Genomic DNA, 15,856 nt, shown 5'->3' with positions numbered 1-15,856 from the left:
GGCTGCTCTCCAAAAGTGTCTGTGCAAGTCCTGATTTTGAAAGGCATCTGCCCTTAGATGGTTGTGGTGCCTCCAGCAAGCCCACAGGCAGTGCCTTCAGACACTGCTTTCCAGGGGAAGGGATTGCCATGGGCACACAGGTGCTTTAATCACGTTTCATGGTTCTGCCAAAACTGAAAATAAGGCTGACCATTTCTATAGGTAAAAGGTCACCAACCTAGGAACCTGTCCTCAGGACCTGGGGAAGACCTCCTGTTCAAGTGACTGGATGTGAAGTAATTCTGATTTTGTAAGATTGATATTTGCCAAGGCTGAAAGTATTCTGCAAACACTGTCCACTCTGAGCATTGGGCAGATCCAGTGGTGAGACTGGCTTGGTTTAAGCCAGAACTGGGGCAAATTGGAGCTGTATATTTTTAATTACACTGTGTATTTCAGGTCTCTTTTCCTTACAATTATTTTTGCTTGTCCAGTCACTTCTCCACTCATGCTCATTTGCATTGAGTGGGGGGTTCTGTCTTCTTTGGAAAGCATCCCAAGATACTGATTTCCCAGCAGGCAAACCCTAGAGTGAAATTTTATCAGCTAGGTAGTCTGGGTTATATGAGAGCTCTTCTTCTGAGGTCATCCTGCAGCTCTGTGTCATTAAATTATATTTTCAGATATGCTTCCTCTTACAAAAAAAATAATTAAAAAAAAATCAGTATAGATTTTATAGACTATTATTAAAATTAAAAGCACAGAAAACTGCTTTTTATGTCTGCTTTAGAAATTACTGTCTGGGGACCTTCGTTTTATACTCGGTTGCATTTCACAGGTCTTTTCATCTTCAAAACTAGAGCAAATTTGGGAGCAAGGCTAAGACTTTCCAAAAATTCACGCTTTTCTGATAATGGTCTTGGTTTGGATGTAGCATTAAATGCTCCTCCATATTTTCCTTTCATGCCAAAAAAGCATTGCTGGCTTTCAAAAACCACTGCTGAGCTTGAGTGTCTGCAGAAAGGCTGGAAGAAACCTCTCCTGCATGTGGTACTCCGGTGCAGGTCTTGAGGAGCATACTCCAGCCATGCAAATAATCTAGCCCTTAATCATAGTTAGACTGTAATATTTACTAGCATTTCAACAGATTGTGGTCAGTACAGCAAGACATTCATTTCCTCCCCTGTATGCAACGAGAGATGCGCACGGTCGGTGGCTGGTTTGTTACAGGAAGCTCACGTTGTTGCACGCAGACACACTGTGCTGAGGCCAGCTCTGTTTGGGGGGATCAGAGGCTGAGCAACCAGAGTGATTAGCCACAGGCAGCCTCTCCCACAGCCTCTGCAGCAAAGGTAATGCACAGAGAGCCACACGGACCAAAATCTCTCGAGGATTTTTCTTTTTCAAGCTGTACTCTGCATTCAGCTGACAGATGCACTGGTTATCTGGGGAGTCCCTGCCTGTGGCACCTAGACAAAAATGCTTTGGCAGACAAATAAGTGAGGAAATTAATTTTCTTGTCATTAGCAAACAGTGCAAGCCATCACGCCTGCATAGATCGAATTTGTTATGATAGCAAAACAAGTTCTATGGAAACCATTGTGAACCCTGGAGTGAGGCTGCCCAGGAGAGTTGGGGAAAGCCGCTTTTGTTTGTTGTGCTTGGCGTTGCTTTGCTCTGGATGAAGATGCTTTAATTTTGTGGGGAGACCCAAGAGAGCATTCCTCTTTTTCCATACCAGAAAGCCTTCCAAGCTGGCATAAATGTCCTCTCTTTCCAGCTGCTCCTTTCCAAACACACTGTGCCTCCTAAAGATAGTCTTTACAGTGGCTGGGGCTGGTGGAAAACATGAAGCCTGCATGGATTAGCACAGGAATTCATTTGGGCTGACGAATTGGGTTTCCCTCTATAAACAGCACTAGTGTTTTCATCTTCTGGATAGCACAGCAAACTTCATGTCCTCTTGCTCCTCGCCCTGTCTCTCCTGCGTTGTGAAACGCCTGCATCTAGGCCAGCCATGGCAAAAGACACCCTGAGACCTGCTTGTGGGGGATGGAACACAGCATGCCTTCAAGGAGGTGTTTTTAACTATCTCCCTTCTCAGACAGGATTTTTCCAGCTCTCAAAGTGGTGGGGTTATTTTGTTGGGTTTGGGGTTTTTTTTCAGTTTGTTTTTCTTTCCAGGTAAAAGGGAAATGAAAGTAATCCCTTATCCACTGCTTTAGTGACCTTACTAGCAACCCATACTGCAGATTTTATTTTCTTCTTTGTTTAACTTCAGCAACAAAGTGCTTATCTTCTGCAGGAGTCAGGGATTCTCTACCCCTTTCCCCCCAGGCCTTTGGGCATGCAGGGGTTGGGTCGCAGGAGCACAGCCCAGCACTGCATCACTACTGGGGACCTTCTTACCCCCACCAGGGAAGCACCTCCCAGCACATCCCTGAATACTGCTGCTGCAAGCACATACATGTTGCTGTCACTTATACTCTCTTTTATAGCTTACTTGGTAAATATAATCATCAGGGGTTATTAATCACCCAACATTGCTGCCATCATAGCTCAGGAGAGGAAAGACATGTAAAGGCCAATTACGTGATCAGGCTGCATTTAGTGGTGGTTGTTTTTTACCTGACTTCTCAGCAATGGACAATTTTGTTCGTGTCACTGAGCAGGGTATCAGAGCTCTCTGGATAAAAATGGGGGACTTGGGATTCAGCTGTCAAATGGAAGAATTATTTAAGCAATAAAGCCCTGTCCCTGAACTATTTTAATTTCCATGTTTTCACATGTATAACCCACACCCCATTAAAAGTTTGTTCCTTGAAAATAAGTCTCGGCAACCCTCCAGCTCCTCACAACACGTTGCAGGTCTCTCCTGCCCTTTCAAAGCACTCCCAGTCCATTTATTCTCCATTGCTAGTAGGGCTGTCTGCTCTGGGATAGAGGGAAAGAAGAGGGAATTATTGTGGCTTTGAGAGAGCAGGCAGCCGAAATGGGCATGGGAGAAGCATTCTGGAAGGAAAAGGTGCAGGGGTAAAGACATTACCCTCATTCATGTATAACCTGACCTATGGCTGAACTGCGACAAGTCTGCTTGTAGATAATATAGATTGTACTTGTGTCAGTATGGGATTTAAAAACACAGATTCTACCAAAAAAAAACAGAAAACTTGACAGTGGATAGCAAACTAGAAGTTTATTGAGTTACAGTGTATTTACTCTGCTGCATTTCACAGTGTAAGCAGTGCCATGCTTTCAAAAGTCAGGGTCAGGATGATGTTGACTGCAGCTAAAATATTTTCTCTGCCACATCAGTTGATGCAGATACTTATTTGTGCATTTCCTGATCGCCACACTTGAGTTAAATACCATTGGCATAGAGTGATGAAAGAGGCTGCCCAAGGGGAGCCCCAGGGTGCTCTTAGGAGAGAAGGTGCTGGCCAGGGCGTGAGCTTTCAAGTATAGTTACTTTAAGCAGGCTCACTGGCTGCCAAGGGTTTTGCAGCTGGAGCATCAGCCACACTGAACCACATGAGGAAAACAGTGCAGTACATTTCCAAAATACTAACAGCTGGATGCAGATGACATTTCTGAATCAAGAAAAAAAAAACACCAACAAACCAAACCAGCCTCCCTTGAGCTGCTCTCTTGTCTGCTTCAGATGCTACCCCCATGCAGTGGCACAACAGTTGATACAGAAATGCAAGTGGGGGATGTTTCTGCGGCTCCTAGTATGGTAATGAGAAGTGGGATAGTGCCCACTGAACACGGTCACCCTCCTGAACCATAAAAATTGCCTGTGCGGCTGAAAGGCTGCAGCCCTCCCTATCCTGATCATCCTCTAGATCTCAGCCAAGGTCAGCAGTGACCATACCCTCCCTGGAGACTCTGCTGGCTGTTGCTATTAGCAGTGGTGATTCCCAGCCCAAATATAAACTGCTGTTATTTTTAGTGTTGACTACAGTCACGTCCCATCTTTACTTGGCAACCCAAAAGAGAGCCCCCGGTAACTATTGTAGGGCATCCTCTATGGATGTCCCCAGCACTCGTTCCATTGTCTGTTGGAGAAACACTGGGTACAATCTAGCCCAGATTCTGAGAGGTGATGCATGCTTTTGTCTCTGTGATATTTTAGTTTTTTAAAGTGGAAAAATGTGATTTGGCTGAGAGTTAGCTACCAAACTACCTTTAAAAATCTGGTCCTGCAGAAGGTATCTGGTGGCTTCATGTGGTTTCATTGTGCTCTGTGTGTTAGCTGGTGCATTTCATTCGTGTTGGCAGGCACTCTCCGCTCAGAAAGAGTTATGGTCATCTTGGCCTTCAGCTTTGCTACCTCTGTGTCTCCCATCTGTCTGTGGCTAGCTCCTCAACTGCAGGACAAAACACTATTCCCATTCAATCCACATTCCTAGCCGAGGGGACAGCCTGCCAATTGCTTCTGAATGTGTTATGTAGTCAGATGAGATCATACCAAACGTAAGCAAGTTTTATCTTTATTTTAGGCAAGAGAGTGTTTTATCATGATGTGGTTCCAAAGCCTTCGTTGTTTGGTTGGAATTCACCCAGGAAGCATAGCAGTGGATGGTTAAATGCAAACTAATAATTTCAATATGAGCTACGAATGCAGAGCTCATGGGCTGGCTGTGCAAGCTCGTGTATAAAGGAGAACATTGTCACAGATCTGAGGGGAAGTGGGGAGTGATCAGGATGGTCTTGCTAGGTACTCGCAGCATGCCTCTGAGACACTGCAATGCACACAGTATTTTGCTTCCTGCCTGGGTTGCATGGGGATACACACGGCTCCCAGACCTCACAGTTGGAAAATTTGGGATGGCTCATCACTAAATCTTGGGAAGAATTCCCTGGGGCAGTCTCTTTGGGTGGTTGTTTCTCCATCTTGATCTGGAATTGGGATGGGAGGTCTGCAAATAATTGAGGGCTAATTTCTGAACAAATGTAGGTTATTGCTATTGTGGTGAGGTTGGGAATTGCCCAACCTCAATAGAGCTGGCTGCACTTCAGCTAAAGACATTCACCTCAACAGCTATTGGACATTGAGGAGCTCAGTTCTATTTCTGGTAATTTATATCCCCCCTTTTAGTTTCTTACTGAGAACAAAAGTTTTATTGTTTGTGCCACTGACTCAGATTGAAAGTTAGAAGTCTTTGGATGATGCATGTACCTTTGTCTCAAGCTGTTTACTGGCAGATGTTCCTGGGCTTCTTGAGGTGAGATGCAAAGTCAGCTACATGATCTGCCCTCCACAGTCTTTTGCATTCTTTTTTGTAGTTCTAGATGTTACAGTTAGCTCTCTGATTCGTAATGGTCTCTGATTTATACATATATTCCATAGCATTCTATAATATTTTTATTATTACATTATTTTATGTTAGAAACACTACACAGATGAGAACTCCACTGTGGCAGATGCTGATTTGACTCCAAATGAAAGCAAGCAGTTCCTGCCTCAAAGGATTTTCAGTCAAAGTGCAGGATAAAAGCAAACAGATGGATGTGGGCAGACACAGGGTGTCTTGTATGTGGCACCTCTTTGACATTGTTATATGTGAGCTGTAGCACTCTGTCAATAACCACTGAAATGTGTAATGGTCTGGATTCTTTCCAGCTAACCTGGGACTTGTAAGTGTAGCCCAAATTTAGGCTCTCAACTGTGCTGGACCCCTGTTGCTGAGACCTGCAGACCTCTCTAGCAGTGCCTGTTGCTTTCCGTTGCCTGCAGAAGGAGGCCCTGATACCAGGGCTCCTCGAACAGTGTTTGCCATTCACTGCCTGCTGCAAGGGGGCAAACAAAGTGCCCCCAAACATTCATTTGGTGAAGGATGTGGAGTCATGATAGAAAAATAATCTGCACACCAAAGTGATTTCATGTGTTCCCCTGCTCAGTGTTTTTTCAGTAGAAACTGTGTGCCTACTGCCCATAGCCCTCTGTAAAGTAAAGCACATAAGAAACATATGCCTTCTTCGTGCTCACTGTTCCAAAGTTGTTTGTGAAAGCAGAGTAATTGCAAGCAGAAGGTTATTTGCATGTCTCTCCAGAAGAGAGCTTGGTTTGCCTGGCAAAATTGGTTGTAGGCCAGTCGCACATCTTCCCTGTTACTTTGGGACAGTGGGTTTGTGCTGGCTGTTTTCTCCTGAGAACTGGGCTCAAAATGCAGTTCAGACATGTTTGGAGGGAAACCCAGTTTGCTGGAGAGGCCCAGGTTCTGCAAGAATCCACAAGCCCTACAGTTAACACACAGAGCAGAAGATAAGATGCCAGAGAATTAGAGCCAGTAAATAGTTTTGTGGATTAATAAGACATAAGCGCCAGTGCTCAAGGGAGGAAAATAGATTACATTATTGACTGTTCATCCCCTGCAAAACTGCCTAAAGGGAAGGGTAATATAGTTTGTTTCCCCTTAATTAAATATTTGTTAAATGGTTTGTTTCCCCTCAATTAAATATTTGTTCTGGTAGTTCTTTTGTGACAGAAACAAAAAAGCAGCAGCATTGCCTATTCTTGTTACTTTCAGCTAATCCTGAACATGCTGTAACTGTTCTTTGGTTCCTACCTCCTAATTATTTCCTGTAAAAAATAGCTTTCTCCCATCCATTCTCTTTTTCTTTCTGTTTTTGCAACACTTCACTGAATGACTCATATCACCTCTTAGTAAATAGGTTAAGTCTAGGAGAATGATGAAACTACAGAGTGGCATGTGAATAAACAGCGCAATTGCTTATGTGCTTTTCCTGCCAGCAGTTGCTATTTTAGAGGCATTGTGGCATCTATTACCAATTTCATTAGCTTTTAAACAACAAAGTGCAAGCTACTGTAGGAAAAAGTCTTCACCAACCTCCTTTGGTTTTGCTGGTTTTAATCTAAAAGAAATGTCTGAATACCAAATGGCATTGCTTGTCTCAGCAGTTATGTACCAAATTCATAAGGTCCAAACCAGGCATACGAAAATAGCAGCCAGCAGCTGTTGCAGAGCTAGATCGAGAGTTAGGAGTGACAAAATTAAGACTCTTGCTCTGTGTTTCTTAACCCTCAGACTAATATTTCTGTATTGGTTTAACCAACTAATGCAGTTTAAGAAGACTAACTCCATCCCTTCTAGTGTGTATTTATTTATTATGTGTGTATTCTATTTGGAATAGTTCACTTGGTCTCATTGCATGTTAACTACAACTAAACACAAACTTCATCTTTTCTCAGTAACTCACTAACTATCAACTAGAGAGCCAACTGCATGACTCAAACACGTGTCCCTTCCCTTACAATTTCAGCCAAAACTATCTGGCATCAGAGTACTGCCGAATGAAAGTCATATCTAAATATATGTGAGCAGAAAGAAAGTTAAAAAAAGACTTTGTTATGGAAAGCTACTACAAACCAAATCCACGGTGGCCTGGAATTCCTCATCACACCCAGGCTGATCTAGTTTTCCACTTCCAAGGTACACTCCCAAAGTGACTGCTGATACTCACAGAACAACTGCACAAAGTCATCACATCATGTTGCAGTTCCTTACATGCAGTGGCTTAACAGACTTAAAGAGTTTAGCTAAGAAATAAACACAGTATGTATCATTGTCTTAGCAAATTTAGTAATACAAGAGCTTTTGCTTTGCATGCATGTACTTCCTGGCAGTGTCAGCATTAATATCCAGAGACAGTCCTTTGTCAGGTAACCCATGAATGAGATTGGCAGCACCTAGCACTGGGTACCACCCTGAACACTATCCTTCAGGTTGACTTTAAGTATGTGCAGAGCTATGGACCAGGCAGGAAAAGAGATTTAAAGAAACACCGCAGTATGATGAGGTGGATCTTCTCACTGTACTCATGCAATGACTAAGATCCAACTCCTCTAAATTAAGGGGGCATTAACACCAGGGAAACTGAGCCTGCAGATGAGCTCCAAGGGCTTCCCACAGTGGTGTGCTGAAGCCTAATGGGGCAGGCTGGAAGGCACATGCTGTTGTGCCTGAAGACGCTCTTTCCAGGCTGCCATTTGTGGATTCTTCCTCCAGTTTTGTGCCTATCTTAGAATCTTCTGATAGAAAACTAACAACTAAATACTGACAACTGAATACTGAAAACTGTCAGACAAACAGGAAATCACACTCTGGAGAAAATTTTGCCTTTTCTCTTGCTGTTCCCGTCAGCAGCACAGGATGAAAAAGCTTATGCACACATGCATCTCTGTCCTGCAAACATCACATAACCCTTGCTTCCTGGTTCATGGAGAAGGTGCCTAGAAAACTTAACTCATTGAATTCAGATGGATTCAAACAGAGATCAGATGGATTAAATAATTGAAAATACCAAGAGTGGCACCTGACAGCCTTAAAATTCCTCCATTCAGCTTACTGCAGGGCAACCTTTGGCACCTGCCTCTCCAGAAGAGTATGCCATTTGTAAGCAATATAATTCTCACATATTGCTTGCACTTCAGATTTCAGTCCCCTTGCTACAGAGTCTCAATAAACTGGTCTTCCAGGGAATTAAACAACCAGTTAACAGCCAGTTCTTTTCTGAACTGATTAACTGAGTAAAAGTCCTCCGGCCATGGAAGTGTAATGATTTCTTTACTAATCACTCACAGGTTCAGGTGCAACTTATTACTGATTTACAAGATTGTAACTATTTGTGTAACAAGATGAAGTGAAGCATAGCAAAATAGGACAGCCACCTAACTGCTCCATGCATAGGGAGAGCAGCACAGGTTTCACATCATCTCCTCTGCTGCATTCTGCTCTGTTCTCCTTCCTTTGTAGCTACTGACTTAGCTTCATATCGCTGAGGAGGAAATGGCTGGATGGAAGTGTAGAGTAACACCTTCTGTCTGAGGATAATGCATGGATAAACAAAAGGGTTGTTTTTCTAAGAGAAATTTTTCAGGCTACCAGCTGTCTGAGGATAGCAGTCCCAGATGTGCTGCACAGACAGTGAACAGAGCGTCAGTGCAGCTTTCCACAAGTGGCACCCCAGTGTCTCCCAGGACAAGGCATCCCCAAGGCTGCTTAGTCTCCTGACTTTACATGCTATACAGCAGCAGAGTCAGAACAGGTCACTGTCTCCAAAGTGCTCTCTACATTGCTCAGTTTCCTGATAGAAATACTTAAGACCCAATTTTTGGAAGCATTAGTTTGATAACTTCAATTGCTGCTTATTAAGAGTGCCTAAGTGAGCTTAGCACCTCATGCTTTTGGTAGTTTGAGATCTGAACTACCTAAAGACTTGAAAACATTCCGGTAGGGACTTTTGAAAATGACTGCCCTCTATTACATCCACACATTCTGTATAGGCTCACTCTGTGCAGGTCATCATCACTGACAACTTTTTTCTCTTAGCTAGGCATGTATTATTTAAGTTCCCTCAGTGTGACCTTTGCTGCCTTTTTTCATTTTTCAGACCAAGGAAAAGCTGTAATAAATCTGGTCCTTCAGGGATGCTTGGACTTGGCCAGGGCCATATGGCAAGATGATGTTATAATAGCAGAGGTCCAAGCTCTGGAGTCCCACTCTACAGTCTTCTGCTTTAACTGCAAGGTCACGTTTTTCCCTGACAGATTTAATGCAGTCAGGTTTTATTGGTAGGCTGTTGATCTTTTCTGGAAGCCCACTGACAATAATGAAAGTACTTAGAAACCCCTTAAAATTTCTGGGGTAGTATCGCAGTCAGATTTGTGTTTCAAGTATTTCCTTCTTGACAGTTTTGATGTATAGTGCATTTAGGGGACAGATTTTTTTTCTTCTTCTTCTTCCCCCCCCCCCCCCCCATGTTATCTTCTTTCCCCCCTCCCCCCCCCCCCCAATGTTATCTTCATTTTCTGCTCTTTTCTTACAGGCACACCCAGCTTCCTCTTAAAGATTTAAAGATTTTGGGTAGGATAGCACCATAGATACCAATTGTTTCAGTTTTGCACCTCACTCTGGAACTATATTGAAGTATAAGGGAGTGAGTGAAATCCAGAAATTCCTGGGAATCACAAGGAGTTTAGATATTGATTTCAGTTGGGACAAGCTTTAGCCAAAAATATGCATTTTATTTAGATTCTGTTTTCCATCAGATATCTATATTATGATGTTAAATTCATGGAAAGATGCCAGTGAGTTTTGAGCCTATTGAAACCATTAGCAAAAATGTACCATGGGACTTGAGTTGCCACTTAGTTTGAGATCGGTAACTTCTTCCAAGAGTTTGCTTAATTAGTGAAGATGAGCTGATTGCTGTTCAGCTGGATGGTAGGGAGGAGGTTTATAGCTTACACAGACTGCATAGATTACAAACAGGACAAGGAAGAAAAGTTGCAGAGTACATCTATTGGCATTATTTCAACAAGAAGTAAAACCTTTTTTTTTTGATCTGTAATTAAAGCTTTACAACTAAGAGCCTCTTAGTAATTATATGTTCCCATCTTCCATGAAGACTGAAAAAAAAACCCCAGCCTTTTATTGCTGCTGATTTATAGAACAGCCTCCTACACCCCCAAGGTATTTTTCCCCAACTCAGTTTGTTGGGTTTGGGCTCCTTGTGCCTGATACACCTAGATTTGTATTTACCAGTCAATTAGTTGTTCTGCTGGCATGTGCAAAGAGATTGACTTTATGGGAGGCAGACCATAAAATAGGCTGTGTCCTGAGTGGTAGGCTCCAGTGTACGATACGTGGCTGTGCAACCTTAGGGAGCCAAGTAAAATATTTCTTTTCTATATATAGTCACCTGAAATCCAGCAGCCCTGGATTTCACTTCTGAATCTTGCGTTCAAAACTTAACTTCATTTTGAAGGAGGACTTTTTCTTCCTTACCATTGCCACTATTATTTTATGCTGTCTAATTTCCACATGGTTTTGCAGAAGTGCTAAATGCTTTCATGATGAATGAAAAAGAAATCCAAAAAGATCAGACAGGGGGGAAAAGAAAAAAAAAAGACCACATCATTTAAAAAATTGCCATTTTATGAGGGGGGAAAAAAAATCACTTTGTGTTTGAAGTGAATATTAAACTTGCATAACTTCTTCGCTCATATCTTTCCTGTTCTTTACAATTAAGGCAAAGTCTAATTTGCATGCCGCTGTGGTTAGAGCTCTCATTTAAAAGGGACTGACTTTTGATCTGGCATAAATGTCTCCTGTTTTATTTGGGCCACTAAGATGACAACTGAATTTTGCAAAAGGCAGTGACGGGTCTTTGGCCTGACTTCCAAGACACATGGACCTCCTATGCCTCTGACACCTCAGATCGAATGGTCAGCGGTTCACACCCTTTGTGATCGATTGAGGAGCATAATTTTTTGCATACTTATTTTTAGTTAAGTTGAGAAAAGAGGGGGAAGAGGTAAAATCTAGCGCTGGATCTGAGCAAACAGAAAGGTCAGCGGTTAAGTTCTGCCTTGTGTATTGTGTATGCTGCAATGTCCTCTTAATACATGAAAGCACAAAATGAAAGACGAGCTGAAAACTGTAACATTTGGCCTTGCAACGTTGGTCAAAGGTTACCTTTTTTTCTCAAAAATGGTTTTGCAAATCTTTTTCAGAGCTGATAGATACACACCTTAGCTGGATACAAAACATTATATGAAAAAGAATGACTGTGATCTTTGATCCAAGCAATCAAAAAGAAAGGTAATCAGTATTTTTCTGCCTTTTCTCCAGCTGTGTGTTTCTCTTAACCTGTATTTATTTATTTTTTCAATTGAAAAGTCATTCCCCTTTTTTGTTTGGCTTAAAGGGTTTTAAATCTTATTTAATTCCTTTTTTTTTCTTCTTTTTTTTTTTAATTGTTTTTCTTCCTCATTTGTGTACCACAGAACTGGGGCCTGGTGGGTAGGGAAGGAGAGATGGGGTTGTGCATGCTGGGGCTTGTAGCATCCTTTTGTTCCCAGGCAGCAGCTAGAACCACTGTAAGACAGTGGTTTGTCCCATCACTTTTGAGGGCACAGAAAATATTCAGGGTTCAACTTCCCTCTCCAGTCCCCTTCACACCATGAGTGCCTCCCCGAGTGTCTGTGCTTTGCATGCAAAAACACCACATCGGTGGAGCAACCATGGAATATGGCAGGATCCCTGCCCAGTGCAGGGAGGAGCCCACTGGAGCTGAGCTTTGCATACTCAGCTGAGACCCTCACTGATGCAGGGTTCCCCAAAGGGCACAAGCCCTGGGTATAGCTCTGTGACAACACTGGCTTCATCGGTGTTATTCCAGACAGGCATGGAATAACTCTGGTGAAGTTACTGACTCTGTGTATCTGTCCTGTGTGTGTGTGCATGCATGTGTGTGAGTGTGTATGCATGTGTGTGAGTGTGTGTGCGTGTAGAGAATCAATTACAGTGAGCCTGACTCTTTGCCAGCTAAAACTGGAGACTGTTTTCTGTCTCTGGACTACCAGTTGAAGCTCGGTATTTAATACAACCCACTATCATCCCGCAACTGAATACACTCCAGATTTCTATCTGAGAGAATGCGAATGAGAGTCTTAAATGTCTTTGAGGACTGGAGCCTGAGAGACTAACTCTTAACTCATCAAAGCTGAGTGATCAGAAGAATACAGACATTCTCCCATTATTTTAGCCAGCCTCTTACATTTAGCTAACTTGAGGATCTCCAAACAGCAGCAGCATCTAACAGAGGATATGTTGAAGGGATTCAAGCCTAACTAGGCATTTCCTTGGTCTGGATGGCTGACGTCAGCTGTAACTTCTATATCCTTTTTTACGATTTAATCTTTCATTATCTTTGCATATGTCCTCATGGCCCCATTTAATCAGTTCTTCCTCATTAAACAGATCAATAGCAGTGCGCTTCAGAGCCAGGCACCTTAAATAACAATATTTCATTTATTAACTGCATCATCTCCATTTCCTCCCAGCCAGAAATGAGCAAATAATGAGAACCGATACTTGAGATACATTTTAACCATGCTACCAAAAAAAGATTGATGGGAGTTCAGATAGCAAGTTCAGCACATGATCTCAGTTTCCTCTCAACTTTCGAGATGTCTCAGTTTGCTGATTTGTTCAACCTACTGTTGAAACCCAAGTTGCTGAAATTACGCCTGGATCTGGATCCATGTGCTCCCAGACCCAGAGTATACCACCAAAGATATGTGATTGCTCTAGAATTGGTCTGGAGGTGACTCCAAACTGGGAGAGAGATACTTGCCTGTTATGTTTATACATTTATTAGATTTAGGGGCTCTGGTTGTAGATGGGACTTTTTGTGCTGAAGCAATCACTGACTTGCACATCTTTCCCTCAGAGCTCCCCAGACTAGTGTTGCACAGTTTAAACTGCAGCTAACTCACTTGGATTTAGGTGAAATTCAGGGTGACTACAGCACACTCAGGCCAGCTGACAACTTGGAAGCTCTTGTCATTCAGATGCTTACAACAAAATCCCAATTTCCCACCTGTAAGAGCTTGCACAGGGAGCACCCAGCTGTGCCTGGGAATGGTCCTGCAGCCCATCTGTGGGGTGAATGTTTGATACTGTTCCACTGCAACTTTTTAGCTCTTTTCAGCTCTTTTCAACCTCAGCCCACAAAACCCGCTGTTGACCACCTGTGCAGCACACAGGAGGGAAAGTGAAGTTTGCAGGCTGACTAAGCCTGTTACCACACCATTGAAACTGCCCAGAGCCAGCAAGCAGAGGTCCCCGCACTGGGTCGTGGTCTGCCGGTGCCGCACGACAGATTTCACTTTGCCTAAAGGTCAGGCTGAGAAACCAGACCCCTCAGAATACTGTAGGTTTAATTATTTGCTTATTTTTCACTTAATATTTAACCCTGCCTAGCTGAAGATGACCGTGGTGGGGCTGTATTGAATGAAAGGAAACTCACACATGGTATTTTTGGTACGCTGGCCGCCTAAACAAACGTGTCGATAAATAAATCGACCCATAGTCTCAGCCCACTTGTGTTTAGAAAGGAAATGACCCTGTAAGAGTGGGTGCCCACTTCTGTTACCTCACTGCTATTTTTAGCTAAGGCTGTGAAAAATTTCCATTGAAGACCTGCTCCTCTCATTTCCTGGGTAGAGCAAACAGGAAGCTCTTCTAACTGAGCTGGAGTCTTTTTGCCTGAAAGTTGGGCCGACCTCACCTCCCGCTGGTTGCTTGCTTGCATTGCAGAGCAGCAACACCACCGACCCCGCGTGTGGTATTTGCACCAATTCACGCCAAAGCCAGCAGGAGATGGTGGCAGATAGGAAGTGGGGCAACAGGAGAGGACAAGAGTTTTTGATGTCAGCCATACTTTTTTTGCCTATGTCTTAGCCAAGAGGCACCAATCTAGTTGAAATTAGGCATTTCCTGACTGGAATTAGAGCGAGCTAAATTCTGATCTGTTAATGGCAGGGATTTTGAGCACAAAAGGATACAAACTGCCTGGTGTGACACAGGCTATGAGGTCCCTTCAGCAGCATGTACTGTACCTGGATATGCAGAAGCCTGGCTCCCTGCTCCTTGTGTCAAGCACCTGTGCCATGCTCTGTGTGAATACTTAGTCTTTGAGGAGTACAGCCCACCACAGCACACACCTGTACAGTAATAAGTAAAAGAGAGATTTATAGAAGATGATTGATTTTTACCTCTTCAGGGAGGAATTCCATTGCATGTAGGATGGAGTGAGATTTCAAACTACTGGGTAAAACTATTAAAAACTAGTGCATCTGCTCCCCTTCCCAGAGACAGTAAGAGATTTGGCACCTTTGTTTTATTTAATTGTGGGAAGTGGTGAAATACTACACATTTATACTATATATGCTTTTCCCATAAATGTTTGTTAGAAATAGGTTTAAATATGGAAGAGTTACAGCTACATACCTGAGGATTAATCAGTCTTGAGTGACTGTCTTCTCCAGTTTGAGTTAATTTTTATCATAGCCCTGAAATATCAATGGAAGAAATTATGTAGATTTGGGGGTCTGAAACCTTAAAAAATTTGGACTTCTGGTTTTAAGGCAATTTTGTCAAAACAGATAAATAAACTGTGGACACTCTTGGTAAATACAGCAACCAAGGAGCTGCATGTGAAATGGAGCCCCAAAACAGGCAATTCTGGAGGTTTGCACCAAAATGCTTATGGTTTAGGTCTCTATTAATCAAAGTGCAGCCTAGAGAGGGTTGTTGTTCTGGGAGGTACCAAAGAGTGCTTTAAGCAAAGAAGCTGAAAGGTAGATGGGAGAGAATAGCTGTGGTATAGAACATGTAATATTGGGGGTGGGGTGGGGGTGGGTTTACACAAAGTTCTTCGGTGTCTTCTTTTGAGCTTTACCAAGAAGCCTGTCCCAGCCTTTCTGAGTATCATAGTGACACATGGTAGTTTGCTTATGCTGCAGGCTACCAACAAACTACAATAAAAATGTAGAGCAAATAGACTCTGCAGCGAGATTCATTTAAAAACCCAACCAAACAAAAAAGCCAAACCTTTTCCACCTCGATTGCAATCTCTGTTTCCAGCACTGTGCTTCTTCCAAAGCTTTTTCTTTTTAAACTATTCTTATTTTGTTCAGCCTAGCAAGAATGTTAAAATGCTTAGAGGGAGATTAGTAATTTTTTTTACCATGGGTAAAGCAAATGGCTGTAGAAGAGGGCAAGCGTGCTGATAGGGGATGTAGCAGGTACTGGACACATGGTACAGCTTCTCATTTGTGTTTTTATGGCACTTGAAGCATGCTGAACACAGTGTAAAACCCCTCTCTCCACTCCTTCCCCCTTGACTTCCAAAAATATGTAGTCTGGCTAACAAGGACTAAAAGTTTTAGGTTTTAATAAGTTGTGTTATGAACACAAAGGGGATGTTTTCAGCTTAACAGCAAACTGCCCAAGGACTGCTTTTACTTCTTGTAATTTCGAAAGCGCTCTAACAAATTATT

At 42.8% G+C, this 15,856-nt stretch overlaps 1 protein-coding gene and 1 long non-coding RNA gene across 6 annotated transcripts in view; one reads left to right on the top strand and one right to left on the bottom strand.

Moving 5' to 3' along the window:
• Positions 1-15,856, top strand: part of NFATC2 (nuclear factor of activated T cells 2) — a 97,650-nt gene that overhangs the window by 75,634 nt on the left and 6,160 nt on the right. Inside the window, exon 10 of one of the 5 annotated variants that reach the window (XM_068149942.1) lies at positions 11,522-11,609. The exons of the other annotated variants lie outside the window; for them this stretch is intronic. Within the exon in view, the coding sequence (XP_068006043.1) occupies positions 11,522-11,565 (44 nt within the window). The 3' untranslated portion in view covers positions 11,566-11,609. The remainder of the gene's footprint in view (positions 1-11,521; positions 11,610-15,856) is intronic. 5 annotated transcript variants of the gene reach the window in all.
• LOC137446890 (uncharacterized) overlaps positions 14,434-15,856 on the bottom strand; it is a 157,359-nt gene continuing 155,936 nt past the window's right edge. The window contains exons 4-5 of the long non-coding RNA XR_010988748.1: positions 14,805-14,866; positions 14,434-14,518 (exon numbers count right to left, since the gene is read on the bottom strand). This is a non-coding gene — a long non-coding RNA (uncharacterized lncRNA). The remainder of the gene's footprint in view (positions 14,519-14,804; positions 14,867-15,856) is intronic.

The sequence above is a fragment of the Melanerpes formicivorus genome, unplaced genomic scaffold (assembly GCF_026170545.1).
Source record: "Melanerpes formicivorus ecotype bairdi unplaced genomic scaffold, bMelFor1.0.p_v2 SCAF_19, whole genome shotgun sequence".
Taxonomy (NCBI): domain Eukaryota; kingdom Metazoa; phylum Chordata; class Aves; order Piciformes; family Picidae; genus Melanerpes; species Melanerpes formicivorus.
The sequence above is the reverse complement of the archived record's forward strand: the minus strand, read 5'-3'. Positions and strand labels throughout refer to the sequence as shown.